Below are 21,609 nucleotides of genomic sequence, written 5' to 3' on the forward strand. Positions count from 1 at the left end.
GAAGAGTTATGATGCTTTATCTGAAATTGCTCACATACTTCTTTCATCATCTTGTTGTTCAGATTTAAAACATTATCTTAAATGATTCTTTCAGGCAGACCATATCGACATATGATCTCCTTTTTTAGAAACCTCCAGACTGCAGTCTTCGTCACATTAACAAATGAAGTGGCTTCTATCCATTTCGTGAAGTAATCTATAACCATAAAGATGAATCGGTGTCCATTAGAAGCCTTCGGAGAAATTGGCCCTATAACATCCATGCCTCACATAGAAAAAGACCACGGAGAAGTCATGACATGAAGGGGCGAAGGAGCTGCATGAATCTTATCGCCGTAAATCTGACACTTGTGACACTTTCGTGCGTAGCTAATTAAATCTTTTTCCATTGTTAGCCAATAATAACCGAGTCTCATAATCTGTCTGGCCATAGTGAAACCAGTGGCATGCATTTCACAAATTCCTTCATGAACCTCTTCAAGTATCTTTCTAGCTTCAACAGCATCCACGTATCTCAGGAGCACTTGATCTTTCCTATTTTGTATAGGATATCCCAGTCAAGAACAAATCCAATCGCCATTCTCCTAAGAGTTCTTTTGTCATTCTCGTTTGCTTGCTCGGGGTACTTTTGATTCTTGATATACTCCAAGATATCATGGAACCATGGTCGTCCATCTGACTCCTCCTCAATGCTAAAACAATGTGCGAGGGTCTCATATATGCTCATTTGGATAGGCATTATTTCAGTTTCTTTGCTTGCTTTGAACATTAAAGCCAAGGTGGCCACGGCATCAGCCAGTTGGTTCTCTTCCAATGGAAAGTAGTTAAAAGTCACTTCATTGAACTCTTTGACTCGTTCCGCAATGAGATCGCGACACTTTACTAATTTTGAATCCTTCACTTCCCAATCTCCACGAATTTGGTAAATGACTAATGCCGAGTCCCCATGTACCTCTAAGATTTCAATTTTCCTCTCGATAGCTGCACGAAGTCCCATGATGCAAGCTTCATACTCTGCTATGTTATTGGTACAGAAGAAAATCAATCTAGCAGTGAGCGGGTAATGATCCCCTTCCGGCGACACTAAGACTGCTCCGATCCCATGCCCTAATGCATTCGATGCACCATCAAAGCTCATCTTCCATGATTTCTCTTTTGATGACTCACCCTTTTTTTCTGAAATGCACATCAAGTCTTCATCTGGAAATTCAAATCTCAAAAGCTCGTATTCTTCCGTTGTTCGACTGGCCAAGAAGTCAGCTATTGCACTTCCCTTTATCGACTTTTGGCTCACATACGCGATGTCATACTCAGTCAGTAGGATCTGCCATCGTACCATTCTTCCCGAGAGTGCAGGTGACTCCATCATGTACTTTATTGGATCCAGTTTTGAAATTAACCATGTCGTATGATACAACATGTATTGTCTGAGCCTTCGAACCGTCTAAATCAATGCGCAACAAAACTTCTCAATTGAATGGTTTTTTGCCTCATATTCTGTGAACTTTTTGCTGAGGTAGTAAATCGTCTTTTCTCTTTTCCCTAACTCATCATGTTGTCCCAGTACGCAACCCATTGAGTTTTCAAACACGATTAAGTACAATATTAAGGATTAGATAAATATTGTTTTATCTTATCAAAGGCCACTTGGCACTCCTCATTCCATTCTCCCGGATTATGGTTTTGAAGGAGTCAAAAAATTGGATCACATTGATTGGTAAGTTGAGCAATGAATCGAGCAATGTAATTCAACCTTCCTAAAAATCCTCTGACTTCCTTTTGTGTGTGCGGGGGAGGCAGTTCTTGTATAGCTTTTATCTTGTATGGATCAACCTCGATACTTCTCTCACTGACAATGAACCCTAGCAGTTTTCCCGAGGTAGCCCCAAACGTACATTTGGCTGGATTAAGCTTCAAGTGAAACTTTCTTAATCTTTCGAACAACTTCCTAAGATTCCCAACATGCTCTATTTCTTCCCGAGATTTGGCAATCATATCATCGACATAAACTTCTATTTCTTTGTGCATCATATCATGGAACAACGTCACCATGGCTCTCTAATATGTTGCCCTAGCATTCTTTAATCCAAACGGCATTACCTTATAGCAGAAGGTTCCCCATATTGTTATGAATGTAGTTTTCTCCATGTCCTCGGGAGCCATCTTTATCTAATTATAACCTGAGAAACCATCCATGAAAGAAAATAAAGAATGCTTTGCCGTATTATCCACCAAAGTATCAATGTGTGGTAAAGGAAAGTTATCATTGGGACTCGCTTGATTTATATCATGATAATCCACGCATATTCACACCTTGCCATCTTTCTTCGGTACCGGGACTATGTTAGCTACCCACTCTGGATATTTGGAGACCTGTAGGAAGCCAGCGTCAAATTGTTTCTTGACTTCTTCTTTTATCTTCAACAACATTTCGGGTTTCATCCTTCTTAGCTTCTGTTAAACAGGTTTACATTCTGGTTTCAATGGGAGCTTATGGACCACAATATTTGTGTTCAACCCTGGCATATCCTGATAAGACTAGGCAAACACATCCTTGTACTCATGGAGCAAGGCGATCAAATACCGCTTGGTGTTTTTTGAAATGGAAGTTCCAATCTTCACTTCTTGTTTCTTTTCTTCACTCCCCAAGTTCACTACCTCAACAGATTCTTGATCGGGTAGGATCTGTTTCTCTTCTTGTTCTACCATTCTCAGTAAGGCAAGAGACGAGACACAATCTTCAACATTTTCGTCAGCTTCGAATTCTCCTAAACAAACAGCCTTCTCGAAATCGATTTCAAGATTCGTAATGGGATTGTTCATGCCATTGATATCTGAGCACCTGAAAGGTGAATGGAAAAGCTATAGAGAAGCATTGAGGTATTGGAATCAACGAACACAATGTCATGAAATGATATGAGATACATGTAGGAAAAAAATATGAACAGAATGAGTAGTCGCGAAGTTACTAGAAATGAAAAGATCATGACAATATAACAAAATGCATCTTCGTTAATGTTCATTGAAATGATAAAGAGCAAACATAAGCCCTTACAAAAGGAACCCTACTACTTAAGGACACACAAAATGAATGATTATCATTGGGCATTACTCTGAAGGGGACTTAAAAACCACAAGACAATCCACAGTAGTCCAGTTGTTAAAAGTAAATCCAGGAGGACAAGGGCGTATTACTGAAGCATTCCCAATTGCATCATCCTCATTGTCGATAGCTTTTAGGCTAAGATATTCAAGACCCTTTTCAATCAATAATCTGACTTGCGAATTGTCTTGCCCTGGGTACATCACCCCTACTGATGTAAATGTTCTTAACAAAGGAGGATACGCCAACGTCTCCCATTCTAATTCCCGGTCTGAGGCTCTCACAATTCTTCTTTCTCGATCTTTCTGCAATTGTTTTCTTCTTTGATGTATATCTGGCTTGAACCCCAAACTGTATCGACCCTTGTGCGTTGGTTTCAAAGCTCTAATCATCCCTTGTTGATATTTTCCTAAACCTTTCCTCGCTCGAGCTCCGTTTTCCACAGTCAGCTTAATTCTCATCTTAGTGTTCCTCGACAGTTTGGGAGTGGGAATCTTACTCCCTTCAGCAACAAATGTAACATTGATAAATTCCAAGGAACGAAAAGAACATTCTACGGCATCTTCACTTATTTCGAGTAGGGTGCATCAGTAGAGATAGATGCGACGATGTCTTCCTCACCAGCGACAGTAATCAAATGGCTATCCATGATGAACTTTACTTTCTGATGGAGAGATGAAGGAACTGCCCCAGCAGAATGGATCCAAGGTCTTCCTAAGAGGAAATTGTATGAAGGCGTGATGTCCATGACCTGGAACTCGATATCATATGCACATGGCCATATCTCTAGAGGAATTTGAATCTTTCTCATGACCTCTCGTCGTGTCCCATCAAATGCCCTTACTATAGAATGACAATGCCTCAGATAAGACATATCAACTGGAATCCTAGAAAGCGTGGCCAAAGGCATAACATTGAGTGCAGATCCATTGTCGATGAGCACATTTGGTACTATGTAGCCCTTGCAACTGGTTGTGATGTGCAATGCTTTTACAGCGCCCCTACCATTTGGCGGTATTTCGACATCACTAAAGGAGATGAAATTATCCGCATTCAGATTATTTATCCACCTATTAAGCTTTTCCACAGATACATTGTTCGCCACATAAGCTTGATTTAACACTTTTAGCAAGGCGTTTCGATGTGGCTCCGAGTTCAACAATAGAGATAGTACCGAGATTCGGGTCGGCTGCTTGTTTAATTGTTCTACAACATTATATTCACTGTGCTTAATAAACTATAAGAACTCATATGCTTCCTCCTCATTCTCAGCCCTTTTAACTTCTTACTCAAGCGGTATTTCAATATCATCCTCAACCTCATACATTGGTGCTTTTCCCTTTTGGCTCAGGCCAGCAACCTTCTTCTTTGGTTCAACAGTCTCGAGAGAATAAGATTTTCCTCTACGAGTAAAGTGTCCTACTCTGCTGACACATTCACTAACAACCTTAGACTTTTCACCCTCAGGTACAACGATATTAACATCATAATTTCACAGTACTGCCTTGTTGTCCTTGTAAGAGAAAGGAGCAGGTACTTCGATTATCAAACTTGGTTTAACTTCTCGACTAACTTCTTCCTTCCTTGTCTCGTAATAAATCACCAAAGGTCTATCGATGCTATAAGGGAAAGCCATCAATTAATTATCAGAGGCGCATATTTCTCCTTCCTTGGCCCCCTCCACCCTATCAAAGACCTTGACCTCCTTGTTATCTATCATGTCCTGAAGTAATTTTCTAAATTCTTTACAAGATTGGATGTCATGCCCTTCGACGTCATGGAAATCACAGAAACCTTGGTCTTTTGTACTTTCTTTTTTGAGAATTCTACTAGACAGGCAGAGTAAGCCATTTTCAATCATCAACTCCCATACCTTCTGCAAAGGTGTCCTTACTTCGGCAACATAACCTTTGGCTTGTTAATCGTCTTCATTTGTCACCGCATTTACATTTCCACCAGTATGGTTAGGAAGAGGATTTCTAGTCACATTGCTAACACCATCGAATTATAAAATGCCGGTATCGATAAGACCTTGAACCCTCATTTTAAAGGCAATGCAGTTTTCTGTAGAATGCCCCTGATTTCCGGCGTGATACATGCAACTAGCATTAGGATTATACCATTTTGGGTATGAGGGCTTTAGAGGTGCCATATAATGTGAGGATATCAATTGTTTTTCCAACAGCTTCGGGTATAATTCTCCATATGATACAAGAATTGGTGTAAACTGAGGTCTTTCAGAATTGGGTCTTGCTGGTCTTTGTTCATTTTTGGGTTGGGTTTGTGTAGGCATGGTATCTGGTGAGAACATGGTGAATGGTCTTTGGTTGTTCATGGAATACACGGGGTAAGAGGGAGGTACTTGATAGTAAGGACCTTGAGGAGGGAAGTAGAAGTTTGAAAGTGGGCGATAATGTGGTCGTGATTAGGCAGGGTACGGATTAGAGGTACAGTGGCTCTTGGTTCCAACCATATGGGCTTCTGCCTCTTTTTTCTTCACGGGTACTGTCCTCTTCGAACTCTTGAGACCTTCCATTCTCCCACTCTTAACGGCGTTTTCAGTAAGCCCCCCAGATATTACAATATCTACAAAGTCCTTTGTGGCACTCTCTACCAACTTATCATAAAACGGCGCTTTTAGAGTGTTGATGAAGAGGACCGTTATCTTTGTCTTAGTTAACGGGGGTTCTACTTGAGCCGAGAAATCCCTCCATCTTTGTGCATATTGCTTAAAAGCCTCTGCTGGCTTCTTTTCCATCATTTGTAAAGTTAGTCGATCAGGCACCATATCTGATACATGCTTGTATTACTCACAAAATGTTGATGCTAAATCCTTCCATGATTGGATCCTCTCTCTATTGAGCTGATTATACCATCGAAGGGCTGAGCCAACCAAACTATCTTGAAAGCAGTGTACCAACAATTTGTTATCATTCACATGGCCAGTCATCTTTCGGCAAAACATGATAAGATGCACCTTTGGACATCTTGTTCCATCATACTTCTCAAAATATGGTGCCTTGAATTTTGGGGGTAGAATCAGATCGGGTACCAAACTGAGCTCTTTGGCATTCAAAGTAGAGAAAACTTCAACACCTTCTACTGCATTGATTCTCTCCTCCAAGATTCTATACTTATCCTGTGCATTACTGTCATCAATTTTTAGCCTTGCTATTTCTGCAGGATCATCTAGGTCTAGAACAATTGGATCTGAGGGATTAGTCTCGGGGTTCGATACAAATATTCCTTGCCCTAGATGACCAGATGGAGCAGGATGTTATTCCAGGACTGTATGTTCCCTTTGAGGATATCCTCTTTGCATTGCGTGGACATGAGGTGGAATAAATCCCAGGGGATAAAGTGGATCTTGATTAGCTCTTGACTGAGGCGGCTCTATAATATCAGGGCTCTGCATAGGTCCCTTTCCTTTGACCAAGGCCGTTATCATTTCCATCATTTTGGCCATTTGATCCCTTTACTCGAGTGATTCCTCTCGAGATCTCACCATCAAATCTCTCGCCTCTTGCTGTGACTTGGCCAGTTGCTCTTGCAACTCTCTTTGGGTTCTTTCCATCATTCCATTCTTTCATTGAGTTCGGCATCCATAACTCTAGCTCTTAAGCGTGTCCTATAAGAGTGACGTGATTCCAGACTCGTAGTGTAGCAACTGTGGATTAGACAGTTTTAACCTTAGCAAATGATTAGGGTGATATGTATATGCAATGAATGAATGGATGACTAATGACTAATGAATGTTAGTTATGCAAAAAATATGTAAAAAATGGGTGTTGATTTCAAGATAGCCCTATATTTGGGCGTTTCATTAATCAAAAGAGTCTATTACAAAAAGTTTTGCCATCCTAGTTTTAACAGTTACACAAATTTCTTAGCCACATCGCCTTGTTTCTTTATACGTTCCAGGAACTCCGATATGCTTGACCTTTGGCTAGGAGGGTATTGGCAATTGAGAACTTCTGCTTTATATGATAATTGCAATACCTGCGCAGCCGCCTTGCGAATTTCATTGATCAAACTATCGAGATGCATATCCTTTTCTTGGAAGACTCTTTCGTAGGCGCGAATGTCTCTGTCATGCTGACCATTCTTATTTTCTAGAGCTCTCAAGAGGTCATCCAAATGTTGCTGATGAGCTTGCAGTGTACTTTCTAGACTTTGAATTTTTCCTTTTAGCTCTTGATGCTCAGACTGACTAGCCGTTAGTTCTGCAGACACAGTTTCGTATTCAACATTCTTCTTTCTTAACTCTATCATAGCACGTGCAGCTCCTTCCTTCTCCTTCTTCACTTTGGCTTTCTAAAATTTCATCCTACCTTTGATATTGCTTAGTTCCTCCTTCCATTCTACCGATGATTTGCCCAAACTACTATTCCTTATAGTGCCTCTTAATTTTTTTGTTTTCCAAATTAAGGTCCCTTAAATCCTTTCTCGTGACATCAACTTCTTTTTGGAATTTCTCGGTCTTGGATTTTTCAATTTGAACATCAATCTTCAGCTGGTAGTTTTCCTCCTGAAGAGAACTAATATCTCGTAACAGTTTAGCTTTTTCACGCTCGAATTCATGTCTTGCCAATTCCAGCTCGGACGGTATTTCCTCTAAGAACTGATTTTGGTGAGCGACGTCAATTGACGGGGTTAGTTGACTCTTCACTCGTCGTTGCCTCCATATGTCATAGTCTACAGTGATAGTATCAGCATAGAGAGCCAGTTCCATTAGGTAGATTTTCCTCCAAGAATTCGCAGTATCTCGCAGCCTTTTCATGTAACCCTCGTCCGTAAAGGCAAACTCCGATTGTGCCAATCTATCAGTAACTAGTACAAACTGTCGCGAAGCTAACTGTCTTTGAACCATCAATGGATCATATCCAACTCCTCCCCATAATCCTAGCAAAGACACCCAGTCTTGGTTTCCACACTTGTATAACAAAACAGAAGTACAAATCCAAGGTGCCCTCCAAGTTATATCTTCAGCACGAAGATTCTGAAAAACTGAGACCCAGTGTTGTTCAGTGACATCCTTTGGCCAATCTTTTTCAAAGTATGCTTCTAACGGAGCGAATGTTTTTGAAAACACATGGAAAGGTGTGCGTTCCACTTTCCAAAAGTGGCTAAAAATCCAAACATTAAGTAACTGAGCGCATCCGATTAAACGCCATTCCCCCTTCTTCCTACAAGCATTTAGGGATCTAAAAGTCTCAGCCAATATGGTTGGGACGAGGTTGATTCCTTGCTTTAACTTTTCGAAGAAATCCACTACCGCAACTTCAACGTGCCCAAGAACTTCTGGGAAGACGATTAGTCCGTAAATGGCCAAGGCAAACATATCTACTCTTTTCAAAACATCTGGATGATTCTGAACTAACTCCCGAAGAGAAATCCACGGAACACAACTGGCTTCATTCTTCTTCTTTATCTATTTTTCAGCCCATATATCAGTCATCCCCGTCAACTTCATTAACCTCTTCTTGAAGGTCATTGGTTTAGGCTCCTTCACATATATCTTGTTGAATTGTACATTGTTAATGCGAAGTAGAGTGGTATATGCTTCTATGGGTGGAGTCATGTCTTCCTAATTGAAAGTGAAACACTGATAAGTTGGGTCCCAGAATCGAACCATGGCTTGAATCAATTGCTCGTTTACATTGATTGTTATCAAGTGAGCTATGTCCCCGTACTTTTCAGTGAAGATGCCTCTCGTATCTGAGTCCCACTGTTTCCAAATCTTAGTCAAGTCTTCGAGGTCATTCTGACGAGCATTTGAAGTCACACGCTCGGGAAGATCAGAGGTGTATCCTTCCTTTAAACTGTCCCCTTTCACTTTTTGAGTCCTCAAAGACCAATCTCGGACTACAGCATTTTTCTCGGTTACTTGCGTAATTGACTCCTCCATCAGAAACTCGTTTTTGGCAACCAATCTCTAATCAACACCTTTCTAATGAGATGCCTATGATGCATGATGAAAAATAAAATGAAGAACAAATAACCTTGATTAGAGATCACAACAGATATAAACAGAAGAAAAAAGAAAAATAAAGACTATGGAAAATTTAACAAATTAAGCTATTCAATCATGCAATTTGGTGGAACAGACCCACATTTTTTTTTTGTACCCCAACATGATTTACAAAAACCTACCCCACATACCATAAGACAATCTATCTGACCCAATTTATTAAACAAACTCAATTCATTTGCAAATAAGTGTAAATGTAAAAGAAATAAAAGGTGAGAGGCGTTTCTCCCGTGTACTTATTTTGGTGACTATTCAACGGATAGAGGTTCGGCATGGCTAATTGGGTGGCTTGTACGGTTCACTATATGTGACTTCGGTTCTAGAAAAGTACTCGAATTGTCCATACTGTCACCTACTAAGGTTAGTACGGAGCCTCGGTTATCACCCGTCATGGGCTTGCGAGCTCAATTCGAGGGATTACATTTACTAATGTCTATGCGGAGGGACAAGTTAACTCACGAAAGCATAAGTCATATGTAACCCGAAAGTAATTCACTAGCCTGTGCGGAGGGACAAGTTAACTCACGAAGGCGTAGCGTTTACTTCCACTTAAATGGACGTAGCCCAGGTAGAGAGCTTATGTTATGCAAAAATGCAAGTACACGATGTGTGGAGAGAAACTCACAAACCTTTTTATTTTATATTTTTACTAAAAATAAAATTAAAAAAACCGTAAAATTTAGAACTGAAAAAACGAAAAAATAAAACAAGTTAGAATATTAATTTAAAAACCGAATGCAGATGCATGACTTTTCAAAAATAAAATTCAAGGATCACTATTAAAAATTAATTTGAACAAGAACTTTTGAAAATTTTGACAACAGCGTTTAACATCAGACTCGACTCTCAAAAAAAATGTCCCCAATAGAGTCTGCAACTGTAGCGACCTAAAAATTTGGGCACGGGCGCTAGTCGAAGTAATCATTGAAAATTTGAAAACGGAGTTTCGATTTTATTTAAAAAGGGAGTCGCCACCGATCTTTTTTCTAGGTGTGATCGGACACCTAATAATTTTTTTATTAAAAGAAAAATTATTTTTCAAATTTTCTAAAAAAGAGTCGATTTTAGGTCCACGTCAAAATCCAGAGAAAATTAGGGTTCGGGAGTCGGTGACGCGCAAGGAAGGTATTAGCACCCTCGCGACTCCTAAAATTGGTATCTCGTTAAACGCATATTATCTTAATTTTAAAAATACGACTTCAATTTAATATTTAGTCGTGATCCGATTGAAACATGAGAATTTTTTTTGTTTGAAAACACGAGAATTTTGAGACACAATAACTCTTTTTTTGAAAACACGAAAATTTGTAAAACACGAGAATTTTAGAAACACGAAAATTTTTAAAACACGAATTTTTTTTATTTTTCCTTAAAGACGTATCGTATTTAACACAAACCGGTGATATTCACTCAACATAGCGATGAAATCATCGAATTAGTGTCAAATCGATTAAATTTAATATTTAATCGTGATTCTATTAAAACAGGAGAATTTTTTATTTTTATTTATTAAAAACACGAGAATTTTTAAATATTTTCGGTGTTTTTTTAAAAAAATGGCGTTTCGTATTTAACACGAGCCATCGATATTCACCCAACATAGCGATGAATTCTATGACTTAGTATTAAATCGGTTCGTTGCCTTATGCATTAAAATGATTTTTCTATTCTAAAAAATGAAATTATTTAAATTTAAAATTGTGAAATGAAATAAGCAAAATAATATTTCATGAATACCATAAAAATGCTAAGTGAATTAAAATGGGATAATATTCAAATATTTAGACTAAATTAAAAGGATTAAGAATTTACCAAAAGCCCAAAGTTATGGGCTTGAATTTTGGGCATTTTCTCCCTTTTTCTTTTTTCTTTTTTTTTTCTTCCTTTCTTCCTTTTTTTTCTTTTTTCGGTTGGGCTTCTGTTTGCTGCTAGCCTGGTTGCTGCTGGAACGAGCCTAGGGGCCTGCTAGCGCTGAAACGGGCCTGCTGCTGGACAGGCCTGCTAAGCTGCTGGGTTGGCTGTGCTGTTTGGCCTACTGATACTGGGCCTGCGCATTGGGCTATTTTTTTCTGCTGCTCTTCTTTTTTTGGGTCTGTTGCTTTTTTGGGGGGGCTGTTGTTGCGGGCCTACTAGGTCGGGTCGGTTTGACCCGTCTATTTTAGATTTTTTATTTTTTCTCTTTCCTTTTTCTTCTTTCTTCTTCTTTCTTTCTTTCTTATTCCATTTTCTTCTTTCCCGTTCAGCCCTCCTCTTCCTCTGCTTTCGCCGACGGCGACCTACTGGCCAGCGACGACCGACGATGGCGCGCACGGTGGTTTCCTCTTCCCCCCTTTTCTTCTTTTTCTTCTTTGCTCTTTCGTTTTTTCTCTTTTTTACTTGTTGTTTTTTTTCCTTTTTGCTTCTTGGTTGTTTTTGCTAGGTGTTGGGACGGTGGTGACGGGTGGTGTCGTGGTGGTGGGCATGGTGGCGCGCGGTGGAGCTGCTATTTTCCTTATGTTTTGCTATTTTTTTAAAAAAGATTTTTGTTTTCTTTGTTGCCCGAATCCCCCTCTCTTTCTCTCATTTTCTTCTTTTAAATCCTTCAATTTTGTCTTCTTCTTCTTTATTTTCAGGTGGCAGCGGAGGAGGGGGAGCATGCCCAACGATCGATTGGGGGTGTCAGGCGTGGAGAGTGGGGCACGCCCGAATGCTGACTGGGGGCGGTCTTGTCATGCCCAGAAGGACCAAATTGTAAAGGGTGCAAAGTTTCTGGGGCAAAAATGCAATTTTAGGAAAATATGAGGCCAAAATGTAATTTCTAGAAAGTTTAGGGGCCCAAATGAAAATTTAAGAAAGTTAAAAGGTCAAAATGTAAATGTAGGAAAGTTTAGGATCCAAAATGCAATTTTGAAAGGTTAAGGGGTCAAAAAATAATTTTAAAAAAGTTTAAGAGTCAAAATGCAATTTTTTTATTTTTAAGAAAAATACGAAAATTAATCCCAGACAAAATTCAGTGATTACAATTTCACTATTTATATTTATTTATTTATTATGCCTAAGCTCAATGTTATTTATATTATTTTATCTTTAAAATATTAAATCTAGTATTATATATTTATTTATTCATTCACGTATTTATTTTTATATTTATCTATCGGTTTATTATTCATTTCTTATCCTTAAAAATTTATTTGTTTATAATCTGTTAATCACAGAATTTATCATCATATCATTATATTACTTTTTTATTGTTATTTTTATTTTTCTTTCTTGCTACTTTCATTTGCTATTATTATTATTATTTTATACTTTCATGTTGTCTTTATCGTATACTCCACCTTTTATTTGTTTATTTATTTCTTTTACCTAATTAATATTAGATTTTATTAGTGGATGCCATTACTTATTTATTGTTTTGATATATCATTGCTTCGTTCATATGCACCATCATTTTATTATTATTACAAACATGTCGCAAGCCATGTTTAAATATCCATTTTCACACTATAATTTAAAAAAATAAATATGTATAGTTTTAAATATTACATGTATATTTATTAAAAAAACTTTTGGAAATAAACGCAATATTTCGCGTTTTGAGCTCCGAGAAATTGTACCCTAACTCACAGGGTTTCGATTCTCTCATTGAACTTAAAAAACTGAGTATCCTTTTAAAATCAAAATAATAAGATTTAAAATATAAAAAAAAGAGATAAATAAAGGTAAGCTCATTCTCAAAGGTTCAATGTGTTGTGTACTAACTTACGGGAGATGGTATTTTGCTACTTCGGGACGAGAAAGTCTTAAACGCATGTTTTGATTTATCCAAGCGATTTTAACTAAATAACCTTAATAAAAAGGGATCGCATTTTTAAATCTTTTTAAAATTTTAATTTTCGACACTAAGACACTAATTAATCAACTAGGTACCAATTTTTGGGCGTTACGAGGGTGCTAATCCTTCTTCGTACGTAACCGACTCCCGAACCCATCTTTCTGAATTTCGTGGACCAAAATCGTTGTTTTAATAAATCAAGTCGTATTAAAAAAACAACCACTTTTCAAGGTGACCCGATCACACCTCATCAAAAAGGATTGGTGGCGACTCCTATATTCGTTTTCGTTTTCAAAATTAAAGTCGACCCTCCTTTTGACAAAAAAATGGTTTCGACATCTGCCATAAATCAGGGTCTCTCTAAAGACTTGTATGAATGGGGTAAATAGCATAATAATAACATAGCCTGATCTTCATTATCAATCTGAACCTCAACGTTTTTTAAATCATTGAAAGGAGTAATGAATTGACTGATGTTGTCTCTAAGAAGCTCACCTTCATTCATGCGAAGCGTAAATAGATGTTGTTTCAACACTAAACAGTTAGCCAGAGACTTAGTCGTATAAAGAGTTTCTGACCTTTTCCACAAGGCAGATAAGGTCTTCTCCATCAATACCTCTTGCAATACTGTATTTGCGAGGCACAACTGGATTGAAGACAAGGTCTTTTCATCAAGCGCTTCCCATTTTGTTTGATTTAAATTCTCAAGCTTTTTCCTGGTAACAACCTTTTTCAAGTCGATTTGAACTAGAATGACCATCATCCAAACTTGCCACAAATTGAAATTTGTGACACCATCGAACTTCTCAATTTTAAACCTTGTTGTTGTCATCTCTAAACGGGTTGATCTACGGAAATTGAAATAGCTCTGATACCACTTGTTGGGATCAACCCGATTAAGCAACAAACAAGTAAAAAAAACGGAAGAAATTAAAAAATTGAAAACAAAAATTTAACATGGAAAAACTCCTCCAAAAAGGATAAAAAACCATAGGCAAAGATAATTTTAATATAATGGCAAAAGAACGAAGAGTGCAAAAGATGGAGATAAAAATTAAACCCTGAAAACAAAGAACCCTCAAAATGTAAACACAAAATTCTCTAAAAGTATTATGAGTTCTAATCTCTAATGAGTGTGTTTTCTAAGATTGTAAAAGAGCCTATTTATAGGCTAAATTCATAGGTCAAATAATAATAAAATAATCTAGACTAATTAGAGTTTAATTGAAACAAATAAACAGAGTTTAATTGGAAGATTATTTCTCAAATTTGACTGAAATAGGAGTCATACTCAAAAATATAATTTTATATTATATAAATTACATAGCATCTAAAAATAAAATAAAAATATATTAAAAAAGTATAAAATGGGTCAGGCTCCAACATTGAATGTTGAAGCTCAAGGTCGACTCATATTTTAAACAGGTTAACTTTTTTTGTCTAAGCTCATTTTTCAAGCCTCATACTTGTGTCCGAACTCTCTCATTTTTTGGGCAAGCCTTCAAGTTTAGATGAGTAGTCTGTCCCATGAAAAGAGCTATTCACATCTCTCAGTAATAGTTAAACTTGAACAAATAGGTATTTATTTGAATAATCACTACTTTTGATAATTACCCAATAGATATAATTTATAGGCTTACGAGTTAAAAATGTCCTAAACTTAAATAATAATAAAAAATCAATATTGCCTCTTTGCAAAAAGTACACCCAATTAAGCTCTCATAAGTTAAAAAAATGTAGCGATTAAATCATTTAACTAACGATTCTCGACTATTATTTTATTTATGGTCTTTAATGGCCGCTAAGTCAACCATTGTGATTTTGACATGACAATCCACGCCAACAAAAAGTAAAAAATATATAAAATTTAAAACTATTAAAAAAAATTTTAAAAACAAGTCTAGAATGAATTTAGACAACTAGACATTTACATCCGTTTGGATTTAGACATTCATTTATCCAACATTATTTTAAACCGTTTTTTAAATTTTTAAAATTATATATATAAAGAGAGAAATGGTGGTTTTTACTTTTCTTGGTATACCACAATAGGCAAATCACTTTATTATTATTATTATTATTATTATTATTATTATTATTATTATTATTATTATTATTATTATTAAAGTTATTGCTACTCTTTTTTTGTCTAATGTATTAATTTTGATATTGATATTTGATATACTTTTAGAATCATTAACTCGATCAATTGTTAACCTTAATATAGGATGTAAAATTATAATATTAGAAAACTAAACATGTGTATAAAATAAAAAAAGGAAACCTATAATTATAAATTTATTTAGCAATGTCAAATAGCAAGGTCACAATTAGTAAATTAGCAAAAATTAAAAAAAAATTTTAAAAAAAATACTTATTGTAAGATAGGAAGAAGCAACAACCATCTATTCACGCTTTTTTATTATTATAATTTTTTATTTTATTTATGTGGATCACTAGTTAACATCATGACAATCGATTTAACTAATATTAATGGTCAACGATGAAAATTATTAACAAAATGATTTGATGAAGAGTTTTATTCTAAGTTAATATATTTTAAATGTTTGAAAAAGGGAAGTTGATTTGATATTTTAACTCTTTAAGCCTAATTTTTTTTAAGCTAAAAGAATTTCATAAATCAAGAAAAATAGAGGAGAATAAGGTAGCAATAAAATTAAAAGGCTAAAACCTATAACTAAGAGATAACCCATTGCATATTACCCTTTATATATATATATATTTGAAAAATGTTGGTGTAAATTATTTTTATATCATTTAATTGAATCACAGAGCATCTAGAATTACCTTATTCATATTTAATATGAATTAATAACACAAGTAATCGATTGTAAAAATTAAAAATGGTCCATTTGAGAATCATTGCATGGTGGGCATATGCTGGTGCCTATCCACCTAGCCTACATATAAAAATAATATTAGCTTGGAAATTTGGTGCTCAAGTGGAAAAGAGAACATAAGAGAACATGATTAAGAACATTTTATTAAAGCATTCATGAATGAGGTACAGACCAAAGACTAGAAAAAGATCACATGTCTCTTTGTCGGGACCTTTTGTTTCTATCTTGTTTTCTAAAACCAAATTAATCAGTCTCTTGCTTTGTCTCTTTTGCTTCGTCTTTCAATATTTTAGTTCAATGTATTTATGTTCTCACATGATTCTCCTTTATACTGTTTTTGTTATTATATACAACATTTACTGCAATTTTTTTTTACCGCTTTGACGTCATTTAAGTAGATCATACCAATTTTATTTCACAAAATTAAATTTTAATTTAATATAATTATATACAAAAAAATTCAATTTTAATTTAATTGTACACGTTTAAAAAATAAACACATGTTCATATTAGATAAATATAATATGTAAACGTAAAATAGTACTCCATCAAAAATGATTTTAATAATTTATAAAAATTAAATTAAATCAAAATTTTATATATATAATTATACAAACATAAAGTTGATGTATCGTTCAATAAATTAAGTTAAAGAAAGTTTATTGTACATTATTATTTACTTTTTGAAAAATTCCTGATTTAGAAAAATCATTTTCTTTTTCATTTAATTTGTTTTCCTATTTTTCTTCATCCATTCACATGATTTTTTTTTAAAGCATCCATGCACTTGATGGATGGGAATAGGTGGGTGGAAAAAGGTTACAAAAAGAATACGTATAATAATAATAATAACTGAGACGTTAATATCTAATCATACTATGGTTTGCTTTACGGACGTCTACATAGGCACTAATTATTGTTATTACTACTTATTATTATAAATTGTAAGAAAAAATATAGTGTTTGAATTTTATTTCATTTAAGCGTTAGCGGCTTTGAATAAGTTTTGACAAGGAGTTAGTTACTATTTAATTATTAATTTATTTTATATTTTTACTTTTAATACATTTTCTAAAGAATAATTCATTAACTATTTATTAGTGCTAATTGCATTATTCAATTGCAACAGAACTTGCATCTAATATATGTGTAACTGCATCTTTTGATAATAAAAAATTTAGATGTCACCAAAAAAGAATTAATAATTTTAATTCACTAACTTAGAAGATTTTAGCAACACTTTATTAAGTTAAAATATAAAGAAAATTAAATTAAGGGATTAATTGTAAAATTATACATAAATTTTGATCAAATATGTAATATTATGGGCAAATTTTGATTTGCTATATTTCTATACATGAAATTTTGATAAAATTTTGATTCAATTTTCACACTACTAACAATGTTTAAGTATTCTAGAAATTACTGAAGTAACGTTTTATTAAACTAAAAAAGATGGATGAGTAGGTTTAAAATATATTGTTTTTTAAATAATTTAGATTATTTCCACGATGCTGTAGTGAGAAAATGTGTATTTTTCTAATCTACATGGAAATCATTTAAATGCGTTCAATTGTTTTTTAGTTTAATAAAATACCACATTAGCAATTTTCACCTGATATAATGAAAAATTATGTCACATAAATAACGATGCTAGTGGAATGTAAAAAATAATTAAATTTAAAGTTTTATGTATACAATTGCACTAAATCAAAGTTTGTATAAGACATTTCACATTAGATCAAAGTTTATATATAATTTTGAGATTTAACTCTCAAGTCCTAAGAACTCTATGAAAACTTTCAGTGTGATCAAATTCTTTTTTCATTTGAAGAGATTTGTTTTCCTAAGAACTACTCCTTCAAGATATTTTTTATTTGTTTCCAAATAGAAGACATGTTCAAGCTAAATTGAAGGAACTTGAAGTTCACTTTGATTGTAAAGTTGCAAGTCAATACATGCTTTTTATTGTAATGTTCTTATTGTTCAGTTTATAACTAAGTTTTTAAGGGGAAAGCCTTAGTGGGGAGATTGATCTAGCTAATATAAAAGAGTGAGGTTGCAACTAGGTGAGTTGAACTTAAATCATGTCTTCTAGTGAAGATTGATAGTGGATTACTCTTTGGCAAGGCCTCATGGAAGTAGAAAGTTTTTGAAGTTTGTAACCAAGTTCAATGACCATATCATAAATTTTACTCGATTAGTAAGTCTAGTTGCAATTGGTCATGTAACTAGAAGGGGAAAATGAATGATATCTAGGTTGGTATCAGTGTTAAACACTTACAAACCATTCCATTCCAATTACTTTCAACATAAAGAAAAGTTTAGACCAAAACCATCTATTCACAAGATATCACATAATATAACACTTATATACATGCCACAAAACCAAGCTTTAAATGATAGAAAAACTACTAAATCAATAACAGGATAGTGTGGGTTTCTCAATGATCCGCTAGACATGTTCCGCAAGTTGGCAATCTACAGGCAAAGGGAAACAACAGGGTAAGCATATCAAATTCTTAGGAAGTTCACTAGTATTCAAACAACAACTTACCACAGTTTACAATCTAATACGATAAGCTATTACCTTATCAAGTTTACCTAACACATGACTACCACATATCAAAAAGGTGAGTTCATCATATATCGAAACATATAGTAATTCAAACATATAATATTCTAATTTATTTATAATCAACATTTCAATACCATTTATATACTCTCAATAAACATTAAATCAATTCAATATCACATCCATATCAATTTACATACATATATGCTCAAATCCATATTCTTATTTGAAAAATTTTCAAGTCTATAAACATCATTTGTATTTAATTATCCCTCAGGGCCTATTTTTAACTCAATTTGAATATCATTTATTCGATTTACATTTTACATTCCTATTAACCAGACTCGGACTCGAATGGATACACGAATCCAAACAATCATACCAGTTTGGCACCAAATGCCTCATCGGACAATGTCGTAGTAAATTGTTTATGCCCAGTGCTTATCAAAGTGTTTGGCACCTAGTGCCTCATCGGTATAACTGAAGTGATTTGGCACCCAGTGTCTTATCAACACGTAGTCAAAGTAACCCTAAACTCTTCCTATCATATGACATGTCAACTATATCTGACTCTACCCAAATAGATAATAGGGTAGCAATTTACTCAATTTCATTTATAAACCAATTCTTCAATTCGATGATGTCATTTCATCAACCAATTATCAATTTGTATGCATAACATTATAATTCATCTTAACATAAAGCCAATTTTGCAATTACAATAATATATAATATTTTCAAATCTATTCAATTTAGTCCTCTATCTCGAAGATAAACATAATCATATCAATTTGTTTCAATTCAACTAATCAATCTAATATTGCAATTAATTATATTCAATTTTTCATTCCTTTATGATTTAATCCATATATCACATTTTTTGTACAAAATCGTAAACAATCAAAATTTCAATTAAACATATTTGCAATTATAATTTTAAATACATAATAATTTAACACAAACATACCATATGGACTTACCTGGTCAAGACAGCAAACAAACAACTCTCTAAGGACTAATCAGTAAATTTTACTATTTCCATGATTATCTCTAATTTGGTTCAATTTTCGATCTATTCAATGATTCAATTCAATTTATCAATTCAAAACATCTTATACCATCCTATTATAAGCATATACCAGTTTAATTTTATTATTCAAATGCCCCCTAAAATTTTTCATTTTATTCAATTTAGTTCCTAAAACCAAAATTGTAATATCTTTCACATTTGAGTTTCGATTTTGAAATCGATCTCAATTACATCCTTCTATAGCCTTATATTATCGATAATTTCATAAATCTAACATCATTTTTGAAATATTTACACTTTAATCCCTATTTTTAAAACTAACAACTTCTATTTTACAAACTAGCCCTTTTTCATATCTAGGCTCAAAATCTATCAATTTAGTACCAAAAGCTTTAAGATTTAATAATGGTGACTTTTGAAAACTTTAACAATTTTGTAAATGGTACACGAGTTAGCTAAATCAAGCTTCTAGGACCTCAAAAATATAAAAATTGCAAGAAACAAACTTGAATTACCTTCCAAATTGAAGGTTTAAAGTTGAAAACCCAAAAAAATTTTCTCTCTTTTTCTTCTTAAAATTTCGGTGGAAAGATGAATAAAAGGATGGATATGATGACAACATTTGGCTTTTATACTTATAATTAACATAACAAATTATATAATTAACTTAACATTAACATTAACATTAACATTATTAAAACAATTTGGTGGATGGTAGATGTCCTCCACTGCCATAAATTAAATTAAAAAGGGCACAATTGTTCAATTGGTCATTTAATTAATTAAAATTCTATAGTGATTAATTTTTACCACTTTTACAATTTAGTCATTATATCTTAATTAATCATTAATTTGGTGAAATTATCTATCCAAAATTCAATTGACCTATACAATAAATCCATAAATATTTAATAAACATATTTACAAGCTCGATTTATAGAAATGAAGTATTGATACCTCATTTTCCAACACCATTAACTTTAGTGTCGATACACTTGTACCTTAACTAACTATCTAATTAACAAATTTGTCAAACCTAAATTCAATATAATAATATAATTGACTCATAATTATTAGTTAATAATATTTACGGACTCGATCATCGAATAATGGGGTTCCAAAACCATCGTTTCTAACACCACTAATTTTTGAGTCGTTACAAGTCATGCCAATAGTTTCAAATGATGCAAACAACTTAAGTGGTAGTGATATTGAGTCTACTAGTGATTTCATGGATACTTATAAAAACATGTTGATCCAGTGGGATCAAGTGTGTAAGATTAAAGGGAGATTGGCTGATGAAATAAGTAAACCATAAACTTATTAAATAGGTCCAAGAGAAAGACTCTCTCTTGAGTGCAAAGATAACCAAACTAGAAGTTGTCTTAAAGAATTAACTATTGCATGATCTAAATTTTGAAGAAATTAGGTTATAATAGTGACAAGTTAGATGAGATCCTTGCATTTAGAAAGAGAGACCCTAATAGAGTTGGATTAGGTTATGTGGATAAATGAGACAAAATAACACAACTTATTGTATTTTCCAAGGCCAAAAGAGTAATTGATCAAGCTAAAACTTTTGAAAAGCTTGAAATTATTCATGCTTAAGGAGATCACAAGTACAAACAGAGAATTATGTGTCACGACTGTAGTACCCTAGGCTATAATAAACGAAGGTGTTATGGGCTATTGAAGGACCTAAGAAGAAAAAAATCTAATTGCATCACAGCTTGTAACACCCAAAACCTGGCCTAGAAGTTAGGCCCGAATCTGGCATGTTACATTGAAGTGTTTTTCGAAAACCAAGTTTTCATTAAAAACCCTTTTTGAAATTTCAAACTTCTTGCCATTTAAAACTTGTATAAAACCTCATTTTGCGTTTTTTTATTTTCAATCGAGGTTTATTAAAAAGTTATCACCTTCAAAACTTTATTGTTGCGGAAGCTTAAGTTAAAGCAAATGATTTACGAAAACGTGATATTTTAAAAACTGAGTTGCGGAAACGTAATGTTAAAAAATAGTTATTGTTTTGGAAAACCATTTTCTACTTCTAGCAGATACAAATCACAATCACATCAAATCCCAAATTTAGAATCCAGAAATTATAGAGGCCTTATTACAACCCGAATCAAAATCAAAGTGCTTTAGTAAATGAGCAAAACAAAATAAAACATGTGCAGTTGTGTGGCCCTCTT

The 21,609-nt window shown here is 34.1% G+C and overlaps 1 protein-coding gene across 1 annotated transcript; it reads right to left on the bottom strand.

Annotated features, from left to right (window-relative positions):
• Positions 1–514: 514 nt before the first annotated feature.
• Positions 515–997, bottom strand: LOC107949948 (uncharacterized). The gene has a single exon (XM_016884704.1). The coding sequence runs from the start codon at positions 995–997 to the stop codon at positions 515–517; it is 483 nt and encodes a 160-aa protein (XP_016740193.1).
• Positions 998–21,609: the final 20,612 nt, after the last annotated feature.

The sequence above is a fragment of the Gossypium hirsutum genome, chromosome D03, assembly GCF_007990345.1.
Source record: "Gossypium hirsutum isolate 1008001.06 chromosome D03, Gossypium_hirsutum_v2.1, whole genome shotgun sequence".
In the NCBI taxonomy this organism is placed as follows: Eukaryota; Viridiplantae; Streptophyta; class Magnoliopsida; order Malvales; family Malvaceae; genus Gossypium; species Gossypium hirsutum.

Excerpts from the sequence above, each read along its gene's own strand:
- LOC107949948 (XM_016884704.1), bottom strand. The coding sequence starts at position 997 with ATGGGACTTCGTGCAGCTATCGAGAGGAAAATTGAAATCTTAGAGGTA.